Source organism: Falco cherrug, chromosome 3 (genome assembly GCF_023634085.1).
Source record: "Falco cherrug isolate bFalChe1 chromosome 3, bFalChe1.pri, whole genome shotgun sequence".
In the NCBI taxonomy this organism is placed as follows: Eukaryota; Metazoa; Chordata; class Aves; order Falconiformes; family Falconidae; genus Falco; species Falco cherrug.
In genome coordinates, this window is record NC_073699.1 from 72320410 (window position 1) to 72343901 (window position 23492).

General features: G+C 38.3%; 1 protein-coding gene across 1 annotated transcript in view; it reads left to right on the forward strand.

Moving 5' to 3' along the window:
* Positions 1-23492, forward strand: part of LOC102057332 (dynein axonemal heavy chain 5-like) — a 176276-nt gene that overhangs the window by 52020 nt on the left and 100764 nt on the right. The window contains exons 36-41 of the mRNA XM_055705661.1: positions 1083-1229; positions 2812-2984; positions 6312-6490; positions 14474-14661; positions 15872-16066; positions 22716-22850. Coding sequence (XP_055561636.1) covers positions 1083-1229; positions 2812-2984; positions 6312-6490; positions 14474-14661; positions 15872-16066; positions 22716-22850 — 1017 coding nt within the window. The remainder of the gene's footprint in view (positions 1-1082; positions 1230-2811; positions 2985-6311; positions 6491-14473; positions 14662-15871; positions 16067-22715; positions 22851-23492) is intronic.

Sequence of the window (23492 nt, forward strand, 5' to 3'; positions counted from 1 at the left end):
GAAGGAGAGGATGTGAACTAAAGAATTGCAAATTACAATTGATCAAGAATATACAGTGAGATTGGACTAAGAACTAGTAACACCATCCTACTGTAAAAGTAAGTGCAGGGGAACAGTACCATGCTGTACTTTGATACTGAATGAAAACAAAGACTCTAGACTATGGAGAAGACCACTTAGTGCCACATTTTCTGCGTTGTACAAAATTTAAAAAGGGCATAGACCCACCTTTAGTCCATATGAACTCCAGTTCATATACTGACTAGATGCAAAGATTCTTTTGCATTAACTAGAAAACAAGTTTAGTTTTCTTGGGATGAACTGTGTGTGTGTGTTTGGGGAGTGGAGAGGTTTAGTTCTCCATTAGCTTTTCAGTGTTTTTTGCACTTTTTTTCTAAGCAACCCGTGTAAATTTTAGGCTTTACATACGTTTACAGAGAGCTAGTGTGTTTGTTCTCACATATTTGGAACAGGTGTATATATGAGCTGCCCTTTCTGAAACCTCAGTGCTTTGTAATTTGTTTTGTATCAGGAACATCACTGACAGAGGCTGATGCTGTTTACATAAGTCAGTATTGTATTTTGTGGAATTTTGTCACAGAATCTGGTGCCACAAAATAAGTTATTATTTTAGCATTGGCATCTAAAGTTGCATTACTATTTTCCCCCTTCTTTGGTTAGAGGATGTGATAGATCTCCAGGTTTCTGTTCCCCTTAAAGAGTAGATACTGCTTGGGCTGATGTGCAGTACCCAAACCCAGAGACTGATGATTCTGGAAATATGCAGGGATGCAATCAACTGGAGATATAATGTATAGTAGAAGGAGCAACAGTCATGGAATAAAGTCTTTGATGTGACCTGTTCACCTAGATATAACGTTATTGTACTCTGTTGGGCTAAGAATTGATGCATGGAGGGCAGCCCGCAAATCAAGATTTAGGATTCCAAACCTAATAAATACAAAGCTGATAATAGATGTCATGGGCCCATATACTTGCCGATGTTTTTTATTTTTTATTCTAAACATTGGAAGAACAAATCATGTTTGTACTTACATGGCTGTTCTTGCTATGTGGAAAAGGTAATGCACACAACAAATCAGAAGTTTTTGGAACTTTTAAATGATTTGATTGACATGACAACACACAACCTGACAAGAATGGAGCGCACAAAATATGAAACTTTAATCACCATTCACGTGCATCAGAAGGATATCTTTGATGATTTGGTAAGTTTTTTGAAAACTTTTAAGAGACTTGCTTTATAGACGTTTTTACACATATTAAATTATAAAAAAGTCTTACAATCTGTTTTCTTTGAGTAGCTCTGATGTTAGTGCTGTGATATAACATGTCAGATTTAGTTTGATTTCATATAGATGTCCTGCAGAGATAAGGGTGAATTATATATAGATATGTTCACAGGTTCAGACTTCAGTTTTTAAAATGGTTGTTGATACCCATCATGCAAAAATTCACTGTGAGCAAAAGAATTTAATTTTTAAACTGTTCTCTCAAATTGAAAATCTAATACATCATTTAATTGAAATGTAACTGGGGAAAAAAAGTCCCTTCAGTATTGCTATCAATCGTGATTTCCAGCCCAGCCTCTGTGTTGATTTAAGGTAATATTTATTGAAAGGTCAAAGTGGTGAGGCTCCATATATTTGAAAAGGATAGCAACAATAACCAGAGCAGATATTTAAATTTTTTTTATACTTGACTTGCATCAGACTTCTTTTACTTAAGTATGTTAAATACATGAAACTATAATTATAAAAATGGAAGTAAAATAACTTTAAAAAAAAAATCTTGCATGATGCAAAGGTCAATAATTCAATAATGCATTGTTTAATTTATGCATATAAGTTAGATAAAAATTAGGTGCATGTGTAAAGAAAGATAGAAAATCATAAAAGAAAAATACTGTAAGTCAGATAGAAAATACCAGCTTCTAAGATGGGCATGGGATTTTATTCCATCTTTAATTTTAAATTTATTTTCATAACTATTTTCTTATTTGGACATTTTATTATCAATTAATTTGATATATTATAATAAAAGTAAATCACAGGAAATTGGTTAAATTTAAAGGGACTGTATGTGAATTAAAAAATCAAGGACAAGTCCAAAACTGGGGAAAGGATTCTTAATTGGTACGTGTAATATCCTTTTCTCAAAATATTTTGTTCCCTGCTAAACACATCCTTTTGTGATGAGAGAAAGTAGAAGGAAGCGTCTGAGAAGCCAGAACCTTCTTTTTACCTTACACCATGTCTGCAAGGCAAATAACCAGGACTACATATTCTGTAAGAGGTGGTTTTGACATTAAGTGTCACAAATAATGAACCAAGATCTACCACAGATCTAAATATGTTTGTGGAAAGTTCATACTGAAAAATACATTCCAAATAAAAACCCACATAGACCTGTGTACAATATATTCAAACTTTGTCTGTGATTTAGTATTTCTGTAACAGCACCAGATACCATGCAGTGTAACCAATACTGTAATTTATTTTTTTTGTGAAGTTTTCCATCACTGTTCTTCAATATAAGACACAATGCATAATCTCTATATGCAATTGAGAAAAAAAATCAAAGTGGTCAAAAGTTTCAGAGCATGTCATAGACAAGTTAAAAAAAGGTAATTCTGGATGTCTTGACTCCTGACAGATTCTATGCTTGTTCTTCCAGCTCTTCAATTTATGTATGGTAGATTTCTTTTCTGTATGGAATTTAATATGAATTTGTTATACTGTTTTTGTTTGTGTTAATTATTTTATTAATAATGTTTCTTTTCCATTATAGGTCCGTATGAACATTAAATCTCCATCTGATTTTGAATGGCAAAAACAGTCTCGATTCTATTTTCTTGAAGACTTGGATAAATGCATTATCCAAATCACTGATGTAGAGTTCACCTACTGCAATGAATACTTAGGGTGTACAGACAGGCTTGTAATAACTCCCTTAACTGACAGGTAGTTATGAAAAGAATGCAGTGCATAGTACTGGAGCTAAGACTTAATTCCTTTGCCTCAATTTTTTTTAACTTTCATGAATCAGTATTCTCACTTTGGTTGCACTATAATGCTGCACTATCGCTGGTGAACAGCAGAGGTCAGTGCTTATATATTCAGCCAGCAAAAACCGGCACCCTTAGGGGTCTTGAATTTTCTTTGATTGTTTGCTTGAGCTATATATGTGCTGTGATAGGCATTGAAAACCTTACTTGTGCTCAAGATAAATATACCTGAACGCCATACACTTCACCCGCCTAAACAGAGTGGATCTAAACAACAGTGTATTGCTGCTTTCAATAAGCTAGTAGTTGCATGAGAATTTGGGATTACAGCAAGCATTCATCTGAAGTCATCCTAGAGGAAAAAGCAGTAACTCAGGACAGAGCATTGAATAACTATTGCCAATAAGATTTTAAGCAAGGCTGATGGAGAATTAAAGGACTACAAACACAGAAAGAGCTCTGAGGACAAAATATAAAGAACTTTTCATTGCTGGAGTGCTAGTTATAGAGCACAGTACAAACTCCATTAGGTGCATATTTTCCTAAAGTACTTGGTAGTGCTTCAGCTAGACAAGAGGCAGATGTTTTTGCTACGCTAGAGCTTGTTCTTTCAAGTGTGGATTGGAATGTCAAAATACTATGTGTATTGTCATTTATGAAGAATGACTGCAGGCCGTTGAGTTAATGCTGGAATTGTTTTTGCACTCGCTGTGCTACTAAATTTTATTTACTAGTGACTTTTGTCAACTTCTGAACCAAAATTATGCCCAGTGAGCTATTTAAGAGAGCCAAAACTCTATGCTTGGATAACTGGCTTTCAATATGTAACACACATCTGCCAAAATCTGTGTTGTGTAGCCTGCTATTCTATGCTAGATAGAGATTTTTTTACAGCAGTATGATTTTTTTTACAGCAGTAAACATGCAGTTAATTAGTGGCAGCACTACCACACAAACAATATTTTTGCCCACCAGGAGAGAAAATATCAAGAAAACGTCATTCAAAATTTGATCCAAGAATTAAAATGCAACTTAATTGGTTAGGGACTGATTCAAGGTGCTATGTCACACAAGATTGAAAACTACCACAGGGTGACATGAATGAAGAAAATGAGCCTTCCGAATGACTGTAAACTATAATAATAACAACAAAAAAAGAGTAGAGCTGTGTGTCTTTGGGCAAACCTAGAAGAGCTAAACAGAGCTGCAGGGACTGGTGACTATCCATTGTCGTAAACTGAAAAAGTATTTGAAACAGAGATGTTTTCAAGTGTTGGCATGGGAAACTTATGCAACTAAGCAGTGTTGCATGAGAACAGATTTTATTTCCCTTATAGGCTTTTTCATTTTTAATATTTTTAATATTGCTGTATGGACTTGCATGAACTGACAATTTTCAGGTAATGAATATCTTTGCTTTCCATTAATCAGCTTGGAGTCAAGTGCTGTTTGGCTGATGAGTTTTTGTTTGGAAAGGCTCCCGAAGCACATGATAAATGTACACTAGAGGTAGTATATTACATTAAGGTAATGGGACTGAAATTGAGTGCTCCTAAACATCACGTCAGACACAGACCATGTCATGGCAGACACAAAAACCGAAATGGAAGCTATATTTAGGGTACTATGTATACAGTTTGTCCTTAACTGTTTTCCAGTCACAGAATTGTTAGTACGTTTTCTGCATGAGCAGAGTGCCTGTTAACTGATCACTGAGTAATAAGGTGATAAAGCATTATTACTGCCATTATATTAGAAAGAGTACCGTGTTATTTTATAGGAAATGATACTAGCTGGTATCATTTGGGTTTTTTCAGTGCTGATTTTCTTCCCCCAGACACATCATTACTGCCCATTACTGGTCTTCCCAGTAGGCAGTGATGTAGTCCAAATGACAAGTCTGAGGGTAGTCGAGAGTGACCTCAGGGCCTTGGCGCAACTCATTGAGGGATCAGGAGCACAAGCAGTGCTTTCATCTACCCTGCCAGTTGCAGGGAATGGTGGGGCGTGTAATCAGAGGATCACGCAGATCAATACCTTGCTCTGGACCTAGTGTCAATGGTTAAATTTCATGGTTTTTTGATCAGGGCCAGTTTACATAGCAGCATGTAGAGGGGTGACTGAGGGAACTGGGGTTGTTTAGTGTGGAGACAAGGAGGCTTAGAGGGGGACCTTATTGCTCTCTACAAGCCCCTGAAAGGAGAGGTAGGTATTTTCTCCCAGATAACAAGCTATAGGACGGGAGGAAATGGCCTCAAGTTAACCTCAAGTCAACCACTAGGGGAGGTTTAGATTGGATATTAGGAAAATTTTCACTGAAAGAGTTGTCAAGCATTGGTAAAGGCTGCCCAGGGAGGTGGTGGAACCACCATCCCTGGAGATATTTATAAGACGTGTAGGTGTGGTGCTTAAGGACATGATTTACTAAATCACTGATGGACTTGGCAGTCCTGGGTTAATGGTTGGACTTGACTGTCTTGAAGGTCTCTTCCAACCTAAATGATTCAATGATTCTATGATCATAAAGCTACTGAGTTTCACAGTGTTAAAATGGGCTTGCTGGGATTTTGGAGCTTTGTAGGGTAGAACAAAAGTCTTCCCATACCCTTCAGTAGTTTTCACACCATCTGGGAAGGCTGAGACTTAAACCTGAGGATGTCAACCCAGGATGTAGGCCGAGGTAGGAGAGGATCCTTGGATTCACGGATCACTTCTTTCTCTGCTGCCCATTACAGTCTTCCCTCTTATCCATTCTTCTTGAACTCAAAATGTGCCTGGCAGCACTGGTCTGGTTTGGCATGCTGGTAGGGAAATGGCAAGAACAGGAGCTGCTTCCAGCCTCTGTGCCTTCCTATTACCAGATCTCTGAGCCTATCTTGTGTGCTCTGGGGAGAGAGTAGGAGGATGGGAGAAAAGGCAGAAACCCAGTGAGTCTGGGTGCTGCAGGCTGAGGCTGAGTTATGGAGGGAGGGCATAAGATTAGTGTGAGAAAATCACACTACAGTATTTTGGTGTTCAGCATTTAGAATTGACCTGTGTGTTTCCTTGGCTGTTGCCTTCATCACTGTGCTGGAAGCACGGTTTTCTGCAGATGGAGCAAAGCTGGTATCTGGTAACTCAGCTTCGCAATGTGCAGAGGACTTGACTGAGGACCACAGGGAAGCGCACCCATTTCTGCCCCCTTCCCCGGCTCTGTGTAATACAACTGCTGTGATTACATTAATGGACTTCAAGTAATTAATAGTAGAAAAAAGATTAATAGAACTCTTTGTTCTCTCTCTAGGTGTTACATCACTCTGGCACAGGCCCTGGGCATGAGTATGGGTGGTGCACCAGCAGGGCCTGCAGGGACAGGGAAAACAGAGACAACTAAAGACATGGGCAAATGCCTGGGAAAGTATGTTGTTGTTTTCAATTGTTCAGACCAAATGGACTACAGAGGACTTGGCCGTATCTATAAAGGTAAGAAATAATCTATTTTGTTCATTTTAGAGTCATAAGTTTTTCTCTTCACTAGTGAGTTAGCAATGATTAGTAGGGTATTTTCTTCTCTCTTTCCTCTTATTTCCAGACGCTCATCAGCTTTTCCTGACACTTGATTATTTCTCCTTTCCCCCCCTTTTTTTTCTTCCTGCATAGTTTCCAGTCTTTTTTTATATTCTTGGAGGGTGTTTTCTATCTATGTCTTCTTTTCTTTTTACCTTTTAATCCTTTCTACTGATTTTCTTTATGCCTCTATCCCACCCATCCCGAGGGGGGAGGATATTTAGACCTTCCTTGCCATTTTTTTATCAAGCAAGACAAACAAATATGATGCTCGTTGATGCTGTGGAAGGCAGGGAAACATGCAAAGTGGTGCAGTGCCTTATTTCAAACTCTAGAACTTTTGTGAAACCAGGAAAATGAGGTAGTGGTCAAACTCCGATAACTTTTCATGATAAGCAGAGCTTTGAAGTCACTTTTGCAGACAGTGATCAGATGATCCAATATCTGTGGATTCCATTATGTCTGTTTTCTTGTATATAGCTACTATTGGTTATATGGACTAGCAGACCTTAGAAAGCCACAATTTTCTGTGAGTGGTGGGCTCTTAAATCTAACACAGGTATCATAAACATAATTTTCACTGTTGTGATATCTCCTGTAGGTTAAAATATAACCTGGAGATAATTTCTAGTTTTAATTAAGAAGCCAGTGAAGCTGGCCAGAACATTAATACAAGTAACTTTTGTCTTTGGCTTCTTATTTAAGAGTTTAAGAATATCCAATTAAGCTTTTCTAATGGAGATAGAAAGCCTGAAAGGTGTGCCAGATTTGGATTAAGGTGATTTTGTATTTAATTGTGAAAAGATTTTCCATATTCCTCTCATCTCTTCTGTAGTCTTACTGAGTTTGTTTGTGGCTTAAATCAAGACCAGTAGTGCATATTTGGGAAGAAATGAGTTAAAAGCAGTACTTCACTGACTTTACTGGACTGCTGTTCTTTCTCCTAATCCTTTTGTTCTTTTGCAGATATTTTTAGGCTTCATTAGCTTGTTAACTTTCTTTAATGGCCATATTAAAAAGAGGGAAATAGGATGGAGTAGAGAAAGAAGGGAAAAAATTATTTAAACTAGTTTGACAAGTTTTTCTAATCATGACTCAGAAGTTTTGTAGCTGTCTGTGCGTTCTGCAGAATGCTCTGCTTCTCACTGATCGAACACATTAGCTCCATTTAGAAGAATGTGAAAACAAATAAGCAACACTTCCATCCTTACTTTGCCTCAGCCAGCCTCCATCCCCTATTCCTCCAAGCCATGAAGCATAACAGAGGAGATACATTGAACTTTGAAAAGGAGGCACTGATGTCTCAGCCTCTCTCTCTGCCTCCCCCGGCACATCATGCCCCCTCCCTCCGGGGATTTCCCTAGTTGGAGCTGCAATAAGGGACCAGCCTAGAGCAAGCAGGATAGCTGGACAAAACAGTCTAAGAGACACTGCTACAAAGACAGAGGATAAAGTGGTCCCTGCTAGAGCAGCCCTATCGTTTCCATACCAGGAATCTGAATAGTGGAGTAAATATGGAAGCACTGAATGGTAGAGCTAGTGGCTATCCTTAGCTCTTGAAAAAAGTTTAATCTCCAGTCCTGAACTGGTCCCATGAAGAGCCCACTCTTCTAGCCAGAAGTTCTGCTAATGCCACAAGAATGGAAAGTCTGACCACATTTAAAGCATTAGGCAGTCTTTTAGCTAGTCTTTTAGCTTTAGCTTTAGCTTTGGTCTTAGGTGAATGCAGGCATTCACTGCCTTGGAGAAGGCTGAAATTGGCTCAGTGCTCCTACGAGCAGTGGGAGCAGAAGACAGGTTTCGTAGTATCCCATTAAGTTATGCTGGGATGTGGGTTTAACTTTTGCAGAAGCTGATGAATTCGGTACTGAATATACTGTGTTGTTGTAGTCCTTACCTGAGGTAAATACTGTGTTTCTAAATATAAGGTCAGATCTTCGTGTATCAAGAGAGAAGATAGTTACCTAGTGAGCAGGAATGGTGGAAAGCTGCTTATTTATATAATACCAAACAAACAGAGGAACATTTCTAAGCTAGAAACTGAACTAGCTGTGGGTGTGGGTATCTTCAGTCAAGATCACAAGTTTCTCACCTCTTGTAACCTCCAGAACTTTGGGCCAGCTTTCAGTTGCATGTCTTTTTTGTGTGTGCAGACTTTTAGTGTTCCAAGTTTATTTTGCTCATTGGTAATATGCAGGAAAGGGCTGGGACCAGCTTGCTGTCTGACTAAGCATGAATATGCTCATAATGCCCAGTGCAGTCATCTGCTGGGTCTGTGCTGTACCTGCAGTCATAAGTCTGGAGGTGAGATGTCAGTCTTTGTTTCTCCTTGGAGCAGGTTTGTCTTTGACCTCACCAAGCTGTTTTTCCTCTCTGCTCCTTCTGTGAGAATGTTTGTATCTCATTATGTTGCTACCTTTTTTCCTGACTCCTTGGTGATTTCACTTCTTTGTATTAAACTATTTGTGACTTGTGTTAATTCAGATATGTAGCCTCTGTATCCTTGCTTTGTTTCTGCCTTCTTATCCTGAGCACTTTGGTAACTTACCCTTTCTCATTTCAGAATGAGGCAATAGTGATGACCACAGCTTGTCATTGTCTTCTTCTAGTAAAACTGAATAAAATTTCTATGTCTAAGAATGGGAGCTGAGTTTTATGGCTCAGCTTTGTTTCTTGTTTTTCTGTAAGCTGACCATTTTCCATTTAGTATTGTCATCATATGCAACAAAAGCTAAGTAATACCGTGTAATGTGTCCTTGTTATCTGGCTGCCTCATTTAATGGCATAATGGTGTTCAATATGGTGAACATAAAGGAAGATGCTTACAGAGCTCAACAAATTGCTGTTCAGGTGACCGTGATGCCTGTGACTGCTTCCCTCAGTCAGTTTGTTAGTGGAATGGCGGCTTACTTCTCAGAGAATTTGCCTGGGAATTAGAGAGTAGATCAAACTGAGTAGAGCCTGGATGGGGTGATTTTTTGCAGCATTGATCAGACTGTTGTGTATCTGGAAGTAAAAGTGAGATTCTCTTCTTACATAAGTCATTGATGCTTTCATTTGTGAAGGGCACCAGTTGCTTTGGACTTACTTTCACAGCTTGGAAGGGCCTGGTTTGGAATCGCCATTTTTTTGTTGAAACATCTTTAAGATGTCTGGTATTTCTCGAAGAGTGGATATACTGAAGTCGGGGAAAGAAATGAGCTCTTTTTGCTTTAATAGGAGGACTGAAGTGAGTTTAAAGAGATTCCTTAACGCATATGAGATCTTTAATGAAGAAGAAGGATAGTTCTTCACAGCTGTAGAAATACTTTCATGCAGACTGATAAGAAAGTTCTCATGAAACATACTACATGTTTTAGTGCACACATTGAGAAATTCTTCAGAATTCCATGTCTGTGATAGGCTTTGTGTTCCATCACCAGTGTTCCCTCTTCCAAACTTCACTTCATCTGATGCTGTGAGTCAAGTTATCAGATATTAGCAGATTTAGCAGTGAGGAGAAAAAGGGATTATGGAGGTGGTGTCATGTCTGCAACCATGTTTCCAGATTTTTCCTGTAAGGACAATAAGTTTGATCTTCAGAATAAAGAAATAGAAAAAAAAATAAACCAAAAAACCATTACAATATATTGTATACTGTAAAATAATTAAACTTCTCATCGTTGGCTCAGAGCTGAGGTTCTGTCTCCCTGTTTCTCTGTTAACCTGTCTCTTTTATTTTCCTGTGCAACTCCGGCTGTTCACAGGCAGATGGTCTAGCCAAGGTGCCCAAGGCCTGGACCTCTACCTTGGATAGTTTTGTTTCTGAAATTTGAACCAAAAAGTAGGTTCAGATATAACTGATCATCTGAATTGGATGAGAGGTAACCCATTAAAGTACCAGGGAAGCAAGTGAGAAAGTGAATTTTCAAGTTTTCTATTATATCAAATTCAGTGTTAAAATTGCCCAGAAACACCAGGCACTTCATTATCAGGGGTACTTCATTACTGTTACTGAAAAGTATTGGTGAATACCCTTTAGGAAACCTTTTGCCTGTGCTTGTCTGTAGATGAGTATAAAAGTCATGTTTGCTTTGGTTCTGTTTTCTATAGTTACAGTCAAACAACTCCAGTCTTACCCGATGTAACTTTTTGTGATTTTTATATTTAATGCAATATTTAATATGAGATTTGATATTTATCTTAATTCGGAAGGTGAATAAACAGATATGGACCTCTTTAAATTCTTTCAGGACCAACGAGTACCTCGTAGCTTACTGCTTCTGGGCTGCACTTTGGCGAGATAGAATTCTGTTTTAGTGAAATTTGCTTTGAATTATGTCACTACAGTACCACCCATGTGTAAAATCTTAGGAGATGTGTCATTTCAACACAAAACAGAGCTTATAGCTGCTTTGTCATGATTAATTACTGCACTGTCACACTGTTTTTAGCCAGACCTCCCAGTGTGCAACAGCACACAGGGTGTTACCACCTGGACTGTTGGGTCACCTGGCAGGACAGGGATTGTCACAGTAGCCTGCAACATACTCTTTTTGTGCTGGAGCCCTAGGACTTGTACTGGGGTCTGTGCCCACAATATAGTGTTCAAGGGTCAGGCCACCCAGCTGTGTAGACATCATAGGGCCGCTGACATGGACACGGACATGGCACTGCATTGCAGAGATGCATTTTGAAGTCTTTCTGAGGGGGGAGTAGCTATGCTGTTTGATTCTTACATCATGTGAGGACCAGGTTTGCAGGATGTCTGTACTGATTGGGGTGGGAGGTGTGTGTGTCACATTTCTTAGACATAGTTAAAGGCCTTTTTAGTCTTGTCCTTTATCTTCTGCTTTTTACTCCATTTCAATATTTGATTACCATAATATGTTCTATGTGGGGACAGAAATTAATGCACAGTATGACAGTGCACAACAAAATTACTTTGTGTCTAAGCTGTTTTGCAGTTGAGTGTTTACTTGCTGTGCCTTTGCTTCTGTATGTGTCTATGTGTATATCTATATCTGCGTGTATTTTCTTTCCTTTGCCTTTTAAACACCACCATAATGAAATAATTTTGCTGGAACTGAATTTTTTCAAAGCTGTGGGATATTGGCCTTGCCTGTCAGGTTTCCTAATCCATGCAGCAGGTGGCATTACAGAACAAGTGATTTTTTTTTTTTTTCCCCAAGGAAAAATTGTTTGGTTAGAACTGAACCTCACCATTCTATAGAGAAAGTAATTTCAAACCCCTTTAATATACAGATATCAAGTGTGAGAGACAATATGATATAGAACAAAGTTTCTTTGTTAAATAATATCCAGCTTTAGGGCTTTTCCTTGTTGCATCCCGAAGAGTAGATATTGATGTTTAAAAAGCAAAGAAAAAAACCCACCTTTTTTTTTTTTTTTTTTTTTTAGAATGGAGCCTAGCAGTCATGTAATACAGGTAACAAAAGGGGCCAAATGCATCTGAAAAATCTCTGCAAGATTTTTTTATAGGGGGGCAGCTAGAATGGGGCAGCTCCATGAGAGAAGACAAGCCAGGAGCCCAGGGTGACCACTGCACAGGCAGGGGCAAGGACTTCACTGAGCTGGCCACGGTCCAACGATGCCTGAGCAGGGCAGATTAGTGACAGCTTGTTCCATCAGCTGTCCAAGGACCATCAAACAAGGTGAAATAACAAGCTGGGTCCAGGGTCCATCTAGGAGATTCAGCCAAAAAGAGCAGGAGGCAAGGCTGGAGGTAAGGCTATGGATAGTTCTGGGGTCCTCCAGGATGTTCAGTCAGCAAGCTGGGATAACAGTAGATAGGACTGTGCCCAGCCCTACATACAACATGGCTCAGACCTGTCTGAGCTGAAATGGAGCTCCTGGACTTGAAGGACAGAGAATATCGGTAGAAGCCCGACAATTAAGGTCTGTTGGTGTATTCAGGGCCCTGATATTCCTCATACCGGTGAAGTTAAGGAACTTTCTTAATTTCTTTTTAAAGACAGTAGGATTGAGTCTTTTATGTTTTAAATTTCGTACCTGTCTAAAGAATGACTTTAATCTTTGCTTCATTATGGCATTGTGGTATTTGTATATATTTAATTTGCTTTTAAATTTCATAATTAAGTCCATGTGACTTTTTATTCTCTTAATATTCTTTTCTTTTGGAGTATATTTTTCTGTATAATATCCCAGAAATTATTTAGAAGTGGTTTAGGAAAAAGATTACATGTAGAATTGAACTGAATTTCCTGGGAGGTCTGCAGTATTACTCTGGCTGAATTAAATCTTAGGGAGCCAATTTTGGCTGCATTACCACTGGTTTTCATCTGGTGTGAATCCAATAATTTTGTTGAAGAGTTCTTCCAAAATTACATGGGTGAAAAAGACCAATCAGCACAACAATATTAAAAGAAATGGTTAATGGACACTGAAAAACTATAAAAAATTAATGTAAAAATTATTTTCATATTTTTCTTCTTTTTTTGCTGTCTGCAAAAACTGAAAAGTACTGATTTGGCTATGATTGCTGATCACAGTAGAAGACAGGACAGAGTAGATGAGGGGCAGAGAAGAAACATAAAAGGGGCATCAAGGGGATTTGGAGTAAGATGAGAGTTCCTAGAGAAACACCTTAAAGAGCAAGGGAAGATCAGACAAAGAACAGTAGAGGGAAGGGAAGGATGATAATGTGAGCAGAACAGGCCAGATCAAAGACAAGAGAAGAAAAGACATGAAATAGAAAACAAAGGGAAAAAGTATGTATTAATGGTAGTATGGTTGATTTTTGAATACTTTCTCTTCCATTAGCTTAAGTGTCTTAAGAAATTAACATTACACATAAACCACTCCTTGATTTATTTTACCAGTGCTATAGACATTGCCATGTAGAGTATGGGGATGCAGGGGAGCTCTGGGCGTAGCTGTTCAGCATTGCAAACACACATGTGCTTTTTCTTGGACATGTGCTTTGTTTCTGCATTTCGCACTGCCTTCAAATAGCTTAAGCCAAACTGAGCTCCACCAGTCCAGTGTTAAAAACCAGAATTAAACACCTCTGAAAATTTGTTTGTAGCACCAGTTAAAGTACTGATCCAGGTGCTTGCTGGTCTCAGGCAATTTCTAGTCCAGTGTGGGCTTTGGGAAGGGAGGAGATGGCATCCATGAAGTTCCTTTGTAGACTTACTAGCCTTTGTCTCTTGTGAAATGGACATGGAACAGCTGGGTATTATGTAGCTTTCCCACTACTGCTCTAGAAAGCTGCCATGGTAGACTCTCCTATTTTAATCCCGCTAACATGATACAGAAGGAGTACTTGACTCTTAGAGAAGACGTTAATTTCATGGTGTTTATGGCTACTAATGTCTGTCTAGAGCTCCATAGGCTGTTCCAAATAACAGTTGTGTGACATCAAATTCCTCTGTTTTGAGCAGCAGGATGCTATTTTCCAATAATTTTTGACCTATGAATTAATTGTTATAAAATGCCACAATACTTCTGTCACAAATGTAGTGGTTTCTGATTTGATTCTGTGCTTTTCATTTAGACGGGTGTCTTTCAAGCTTATCTTTGACCATTTCACCCCCTGCATAGATGAGTTTCCATGCTATATGCATGCTTTATGCTACTAGGTGCTATACACAGTATTATTGAACACTTTCTGTCTTATGGTTGCTATGAAAGTGTAGAATTCTTTGGAAAGAAGCTTGTATATCTTTCTTCCAAGGGGTATTTCTTTTTCTGGGTGTCATTAAATGCGCAGCCCAATTTCTTCCGAGTTTTTGCTTCTCATTTTGCTCTGTGTTCATACTCTCTGTTCTTCTCATGTTACATTGCTGTATAGAACAGGCTGTATTTTATTTAAATGTGTATTATTATTGTTTGATTTGATATTTTATCAAAATATTTTTCTTTTTCTATTTTTAGGTTTAGCTCAGTCAGGTGCATGGGGTTGCTTTGATGAATTTAACCGTATTGAACTTCCAGTTTTATCAGTAGCTGCTCAGCAGATATATATTGTACTTCAGTGTAAGAAAAATAAGAAACCTCAGTTCATTTTCACTGACGGTGATATTGTTGACATGGACAGAGAATTTGGTATATTTCTGACTATGGTATGTGTCTGAAAATGTGTAAGTGGCATAACTGTGAAAAATATTTCCTATTTCATTTACCGTTGAAATTTCTCCGTTGAAATAATTTGAACTGTCTGTTAGAAGATAGTGAATACAATTTGAAAAATAATTTGGTGAAATGATAATGATGCTATTTTCTCTTGCCCATATTTTCAACTGGAATTTAGGATTTGAGGTATGCAATTATCATTAACTACATATTTTAAGGCTTTTTCAGTTGAATATTTCAAAGACTGAGATTAAACCCAACCCTCTAATATTTTTAGTTGAAGTCTGTCAAAATAAAGCAGAAGCAACTGACCACTGCAAGGGCTACTGTAATTGGTCTGGTCAGTATTTCATCACCTCTGAAGAACTTTTGACTGCAATCCTTCAATATGATGGCATGAAGGAAACCACCCTCACTTTGGTTCACTGGCCTCTGGAAGATTTATCTTTGGTGCCTATGGACTGCTTCTAGCAGTGCAGGAGGCAAAGAAACAGGAAAGCGTAAGAATACCTTAAAAGCATCTTTGTATCTCCCCTTCCTTAGCTGTAGGCTACATACCCACAACTCAAAATGGAAACATTTGTCTTTATTTTAAGGTTTCCTCCTTTTGGAAAGCTAATGTTATCACTTTAATATGAAAAAGAGGACAAGTTAGTGGCATGCAAAGGCCAGTGGGAAGGCAGTTAGGAAAAAGCTGGAAGAGTTTAAGAAGTTACTACTACATAGCTAGTGACTACTGTTGTCACAGCTGAGCCATGCAGTAGTCACATGAATGACTTAGACATCTTTCAGTGAAAGGTCAGATCTGTTAGTTTAAATTATGTTCAGTTATGGCTTGCACTGCTTGACTGACTTTGTACTGAAATGGTCTGGGAATGCTCAAAAGAGACAATAACCTCCAGCATTGAACACTGTCAAGACCCCAAGGAACTAACCATTTACAACGGTTCCAACAAGACCTGTAAGTGGTTGTATGTCTCTGTCTGTGTGTCTCGGACATCTCCAGATAGCATGTGTGATACCACATACTTCATGAACTGCAATATTTAGGCAACGGTGTAGTGATGTGTAATTGTGACATGCTTAAGTTACCCTTTGTAATCTGGTGCGTGCTCCTGTGTTTGCCAAATAATTATCAGAAAAGATAAACCTTCCTATCCTGCTTTCTTTATATAATATTTTGTGTTTTGCATTTTTCAGAACCCCGGCTATGCAGGACGACAGGAACTTCCAGAAAATCTGAAGATTCAGTTTCGCACAGTTGCTATGATGGTGCCTGACCGTAGCATTATTATGCGAGTCAAGCTGGCAAGTGCTGGTTTCCGAGACAACGAAGTCCTTAGTCGAAAATTCTATACACTCTACAAACTCTGTGAAGAACAGTTATCTAAACAGGTAAAATAAATATTTGTCAAACTGTAAGCTGTCACTGGAAGGCTATGTAGAGAATATACTTTCATAGAATATATAATTATTTTTACACTCATGAACCTATTAATTTTTTAAGGTTTTCAGTTTCAAGTTCTATAAACAGCCTGAAATCATCACATGGATTTTATTTTTCATACTAATTTATGTAGTAAAGGAGGCTTGATTTTTGATTCTTAAACAGAGTGCAATTATTGTAGAAGTTATGAGGCAAGGTGTATATTCCTCTGATGAACTTTGCAGAGGACACATTTTTCAGTCTCCTCACTTAAGAAGGCTAGGTCTATTGGAGAGGCTGTATAAGAATTCTAAATAACTGAAGAGTGCCTAGAAGGCACTGTCTTGCTGAGTGCTACCAGAAGAGTGCTATTCTGTTTGGTACGGGTATTTACGTAGAAACAAAGGATAAATCTGCTTTTAAAAACAGAGCTAAGTGTTGCTTTTGATTGCCCTGTGGTGGCAGTCAGCTAGAGGGTCTCAAAGAGAGATCATATGAATGGTAGCTAAGTTGCAGCTCAAATGCCTGCTTTGTTTGGACCACAATGAACCTGGGTATATTGACTACATTCTCCATTATATTATTTCAGTTCTATACTACATATTTATTAGTGACTATGTTGACTTCCATATAGAAATCTTGGACTACAACCAGGATAAGATAATGGTGCATCATACTGCCCTCATATTTCAGCGTTAAAACAGAAAAGTACAGATTTGGATTTTCTCTTCCTTTCTCTATACCTGTGTAATTTCACTCTCTGTCTATACAATCAAACTAGATTCCAATTTTCATTTCTCTCAGTTTTCTTCTTCTGGGAGAGTTTTACTCACCAATTTTATGTTGTAGAGTGGCCTTTGAAGGGTCATATTTGCTATTGGCTTCCCTGTAATATTTGCCCAGGGTGTCTCCATTAGCCTTCAAATTAGTTTTTAGGCAATCTGAATCCACTATATTGGTCTAGCATCACTAGTGTTAGTCCATTTGTTGCTGTCCAATGTACTCCGTCAGTCCTGTCATCTGCCTGTGTTCTATACTTACCAGGCTTATAGGCTGCAGTTGTCAGAGGATCATTTTCCAAGAACTTTCTCTTAAGTGGAATTTGTGGACATTGTTTAGGAAAATTTGTGTATGCACAGTTGCAGCAGTTAGCAACATAGCTTGTATACAGAGTATTGAATATGGATATTTCTTTTTTTTCCCTCAGGCTGACTCAATCGGATTAAATTTTCTCATTGCCTCACTTTGTCTGGTCATTTTTGTCCTGGACATGATTCTTTGTTTTACTGTGTAAGAAACATTTAAGCAGGCATCAGAAATTCAGCCACCTACTTCTGCAAAAGTACTTTCCTTGTTTTGCATTGTCGTGGGTATTACAACTGGTTCACTTGTGGACAGAGTATTTAAAGATGACACACACACACACACAGACAAAACTTAGCTATCTTAATGATGTACAGTGTTTTGTATGTGACTGTAGCTGCATCTGTACAAATATTTTTTGTGTGTAGTTTGGTCATTTCTGCAGCAGAAACTGCCCTGAAGTCTCTGAGACAGCAAGATTCTCCACTCAACATGTTAATCAACATATTGAAGCATATAAGTGTTTATCAGTTAGCCTAGGGGTCATAGGAACTGCTTGGATGACTGTGTGGAAATGTCTGAAATGCTCATTTGGAGAACTCCTGTAACAATTGGGCAAATGCTTTGTTGTGAAGGCATCACAGTCACTACAATTAAGGTGTAGCTCAATCACCTTGTCTCAGGTCAGTCCTTTGTCTCATTTATACTGATGCTAGCAAGGGAGTTCTGTGATATTAATTGATGGAATTTAATGACCAAGTGTTCTGGGTGTGTACATGGTCACAGCCCTCACACCTAGCTACATCACAAATATATATTTGAATTTTATGCTTCTTTCTCACTTACTATACAAGCCATGAAGTCTGTGGGGAACCGTCTTCCATATGTATTTACAATTTCTTCAGGACCCTCTAACTTTTCTCCAGTATTCACCAGAGAACCCTGCAATGCTGATCTTTGCTCCTAGCAGTTTACATTGCGGGTCATGATTCTATACTCTGCAATATGAGCTAGGAAGCATAGCTTTCTGCATACTCATGCTAGTTTGTCTTGCCTGTGCTTCTCAGCAGCTCTTTGGACAGTCCTGTTTTTGTATAAATTAATTATATACAATTATAAAATCAGAGAAGAACTGAGTTTAGAAGGGACCTCGGGAGGTCAACAGGTCCTATACCTGTGCTCAAAGTGGAGTCAAATAGAGCAGGTGGCTCAGCACCTTGTCTAGGTGAGCTTTGAATATCTCCAGGTGTGGAGACTGCACAGCCTCTCTGGCCAAGATGTTGAAGTGTCTGACCACCCTGTCTAGTCACCATTTTCTCTGTGAGGATGTTATTGGAGACAGTGTTGAAATCTCCTGTAGTGCCTCTGCCCTGCTGTGTTGCCCTTCTAGCAGATACTGGGGTATTTTGAGCCCCCAGTGAGGACCAGGTTTTGCAAAGATGGGGCTAATTCTCATTCTCAGAAGAAAGTTTCATCAGCTTCTTCCTCATCAGAAAGTCTGCAGCAGACATCTGCCACAATGTTGATCAGCCCTCTAATCCTAACCCAAATGCTCTCACCTGTCTCATCAGCCATCCTAAGGCCAAGTGTTGCCACTTTCTTTTACTTTAAAGGGCAACTCCCCATCCAATCCTACTGGCTTGTCCTTCCTAGAGAACCTGTATTCACCCACTGCAGCGCTCCAGTCTTGCCAAGCTATCCCACCACATTTCTTTCATCCTAATTAGGCTGTAGCCCTGCAACTGCACACAGAGGTCCTATTTTTTTTTCCTGTTTTCTTCCCATGCTGTGTGCATTAGTGAATAGGCACTTCAAATCGGCACCTGCTTGTGCTGGTTACCCAAGAAAAAAGTGAGGGCTTCTGCCCTGATGCTGTTCTTTTGGCCTGTCCTTATTTGCATGCCTACACTTGAGACTGGCCACTTTCCACACTGTTTTGTCATTTTGGTGGTCTTTTTTGTCCACCTCAGACTGCATCTTTTGCTTTTCAGTTGGGTCCACCACCTCCTTACTTGAATGTGAGTTATTATCTCCCTCCCCCGTCATTCATAGATAGTTGTAGTAGTAATGGAATATTTTGAAAGACTTGCTGAAGTTCTTTGTGAAGTTTGTTGTAGGTTGGGGAATATATCTGATGCAATAAGTGATTAAATCTATATCTATATATCTAATGAGTTCATCTGATTAGTTATGGGAGTCCCATGAACTGGAGATATTTCTCAGAGTACAGGGGACACAAATTGCTTCTGTCTAGCCAGAAAACCAGAACTCTATAAAGAGTTCTAGAGGCATATTAATCTGATTTTCCCAGTGGAAATTATTTAAATTTTTAATGGTAAATTTTAAATTTGAAGCAAGTACTGCTGGGTATCCAGGCAGTTAACTGGAAAGAACAGGCTCACGTAAAGAACCAATGCAATAGGGAATGGCAGAACATTGCCTGTTTTTAGCAAATGCAATATATGTCAACAGAAGAAAATAACAGCAAACAAGCGTTCACCAGCTGAACTTACCTTCCACAAAACCTAAAAGGAATGTGCCAAAAGGAATACATGGAGTCCTCCAGACATTTTATGCACACAAATACAGACTCTGTAGAAAGAGGAGCTCTGAGTCACAAGTAGCTAAAGGCATCCTGAGTGGCTGTCATCTCCTTCAGTAAAGAAAAACAGAAAAGTAAAAAAAATAGCCCTTAGCAAGTGTAGGAAGCCCAAGGTGTCCACAAGCCTATGAAAGTTATTCTGAAAGGGCCCCCAAAACTGAATTATTTGTCTTTGTTACAGGACTTCCAGCCAAAGTTCCCTACTTAGCCCTTCCACAAAGCCTCACCCAGATTAGGGAAAACCATATGAACAGAAAAGAAAAAGCTAACAAAGCTTGAAAGCACATGAGGCCATAATCCCTTTTTGAGGATCATCTGCTTAAGGTGCTTTCAATACCCCTTTTTTCTTTTCCCCACAACAGCAATTTCTGCTTCTAGTGTTGAGATTTTTATTTGCACATTTTTAATTCTTCCTTAAAAGAACATCAGCTATACCACTGAAGTCCATTTTGCCCAACTGCAATCTTTTGCCTGCTGTTAAAATATGTAGCAAAGAAATAGCTCATAATCCACATTTTCAAGTATATTCTAGCTGCTCTGTGCCATTCCTGAAAGACAAAGCAGTTGTAAAACTAGCAGACTGATTAAGGAAAATAAGTTATGGTCACTTTGAACTACCCATCAGGTAGGTCAGTTGGAATGTACCAAAAAACCTGTCTTTAAAAGTAATTTTAATTTGTTTTAGATTTTCTAATGGGTAGGACAGTATTTCTTCAACTTTAACAAAGTGGTCACATCTATAAAATCATAGACTCATGTAGATTTGAAGGGACCTCCAGACGTCACCTTGTCTAAGTTCTAGCTCAACATGTGCCAATTTAAAGCAGATTGCTAAGGCACTTGTTGCGTTTCAGGTATCTCCAAGGATGGAGATACTCATTCTCTCTGGGCACCTTTTCTGTATTTGCCCACTCTCATTGTGAAGAATCTTTTCCTTATGCAAACCGTTGCAATTTCCTCTGTTGCAAATTTTGACCAGTCTCTTTTCCGCTCACTTGGCCATCTTTTGCTGGACTCATTCCAGTGTGTCAATGATGGCCATCTGGCATGGAGAAAAAGAAATATATCAGCCCTTGTCATGCTTCTGGATATTTCACTAGGACATATTAAATAATATTGGACTTTGTCATCAACAGATAATGTCCCTTCCAAACTTCACACAAAGTTGTTAATATTTTTGTCTTAATGTTTCCATCTCTAAATGAGATTTCCTGGCAGTACCTGGATGAACATTCTTATCTAACTTTTTGAAGTGGTAAGAACTTGGCACCTGATCGAATAACTAAACACACACACACAAAAAAAAAAAAAAAAGAGAGAAAGAAAAAAGAAAAAAAAAGGATGGAGCCTTGAGGGCTCATCCATTTACCTTTCTGGAGAAAAAATAATTCTTAGCTAAATAATCTGCTGTAAATGTTTGTGACTCTCCTTAACATTTTCGATTGACATGTAGACTGCAGTTTCCCAGGCATTCTGCTCCAAAGTTTATTTTTCCTTATGGTCACAAAAGTTTTCTCTAAAAGTTAACTTGAATCTCCTTTGCTGCAGTTAAGCACGTTACTTCTTTTCCTTTCTATTCCTTCTGTCTTCCTCTTTTGCAGATATTTTTTGTATGTCAAAGACCTCTATCGTAACTCATCCTACATATTTGTTCTTCCTAATTCTGCAGTAGATTTTGTTTTACGTCTTCCGGATATAGCATGTTTTCTAGCCAACTGAAAATTTTAATTTCTTTTCTAAAATCTTTTCAGTAGGGTTCATCTTCAAGTGTGGAATCCAACTTCTGGGCATAGTACAGAAGTGCCAACTGAAATGGAAATATCTTTTCAACTGTCTTAAAAAGGACACTTCTTTTTTTTTATTGCCTACTATAATTGTAGATATGTAATTGGAGAGCTTGTGGCTTCAGTGCAGTGTCAGGTATTTTTCTGCAAAGCTTTCTGCACCTGATTTGTTCCTCAGCTGAATGAAGAAATGTAAAAACAAGTCTATGCACTTGGTCTCAAAAACATTTCCAATCAATCAGAGGGAGCAGATATTCTCCAAATGTAAGGATATCTTTATTACCTCCTTCCATGTCTGTCTGTACCACTTAGTTTTCGAAGTAGCTGGCAGTAGTAGAGACTTTATAATTTAGAACCTTTACCCTGATAGCTTTCCTTCTAGCACTTGCATCAATGGTCAAAGAGGAAACACATTACAGATTTTGCATCTGCGTTAACTAAGACATATTTGCATGTTCAGGTACAAGTGCTAAAATTAATTAAATATGTCTGTATGGCTCTGCAAATACGCAACTGCACCCATAGTGGAAGGGAAGATATTCCAGCCCTTACTTGCCTAAGTCCAAAGCTGGTTAGATACACCTCTAGGATGCACATGGCAATTGGAAGTAAATCCTTCTGTTCTGATCCAAGTTGTTATGAAACCATCCATAGAGCATAAAGTCAGTAAGTACAGGATAGGATAGGCTTACATATAACAAATTATATCTTCAATATGTTTGTATCAGCAAGAGGTTGGCCCTTTTAGTCGTGAATCTCAGTACCATATTTCAAGACAGCAACAGTCCTTGCACTAGCAGAAAACACAGTAGTCTGAAGGCATGTAGTTTGCTGTTTGTGCATCTGGCAAGTCACAAATTTAGGAAATGATAGAAGGTGCATCTCTGTTATAGATGACTTGTAAAAGTGGTAATCTACTACCAAAAGGGACACTTGGCAGATGTGGACATACAACACTGGAAAATATCTTCAGCATACGATAGCAACAGAATTGGAAATCTATTTGAAAAGATGAAATACTATGATATTAATCATATTTAAAAGTTCAATAGAATATTTATTTGTTTAATGGATTTAGTTTGCAGCCCTCTCTTGATTTCAGAGTGTTTAATCTTTGTGGTACCAATTGTTTTTATGCATTATTTCAAGGTTCACTATGACTTTGGGCTTAGAAATATCCTGTCTGTTTTAAGAACACTTGGAGCAGTGAAAAGATCTAATCCCAAAGAGCCAGAGAAAACTGTAGTGATGAGAGTTCTGCGGGACATGAACCTCTCCAAACTGGTACTGTAACACTGGTGACTTTCCCAAAAAGAGTACTTTGTTTGCATTTTTAAGTGTATTTATTATTAACTTTAAAAAGCTCTTTTTCTTCAGCAGTTGGATTTGGTACATTATTTTGCCATTTTTAAGATGGTCTGTCAGTGAGTGGAGAATCAAAATACAGTTACAGCGTGAGCACTATTTGTCTTTTAAAGAGAGGAAAACACATCAGAAGCTCTAGCTGAAAAAATCATTGAAAATACCATCAGATCCTAGGGGACCTAAACTGATCCTCTAATTGGCTTTTCTTTTTTATTCTTTCTGCCCTAAGGAGAGGAGGGAAGAATACATTGTACTAACTTTTAATAATGTCATTAAAGACCCGTCTTAATCCAGAATTTAAATTTATACATTTCTTGGGAGTCTGTTGCCTTTTCAGAACACCAAAAGAATTGCAATGAGTGAGGTAATTGGAAGCAGCTAACGCCTACTTATATAGTCAAATCTCTTCCAATATTACTATTTAAAGTATTCATCTTTCTTTTTATTGCTGTAATAGAAAGGTTATAGCACGTCTAGACTCTGTGTATTTACCTTCGGAGCCAGATTTGTGATGGAACCAATTACTGTTTCTCATGTTAATCTATTCAGCGCATTGGTACA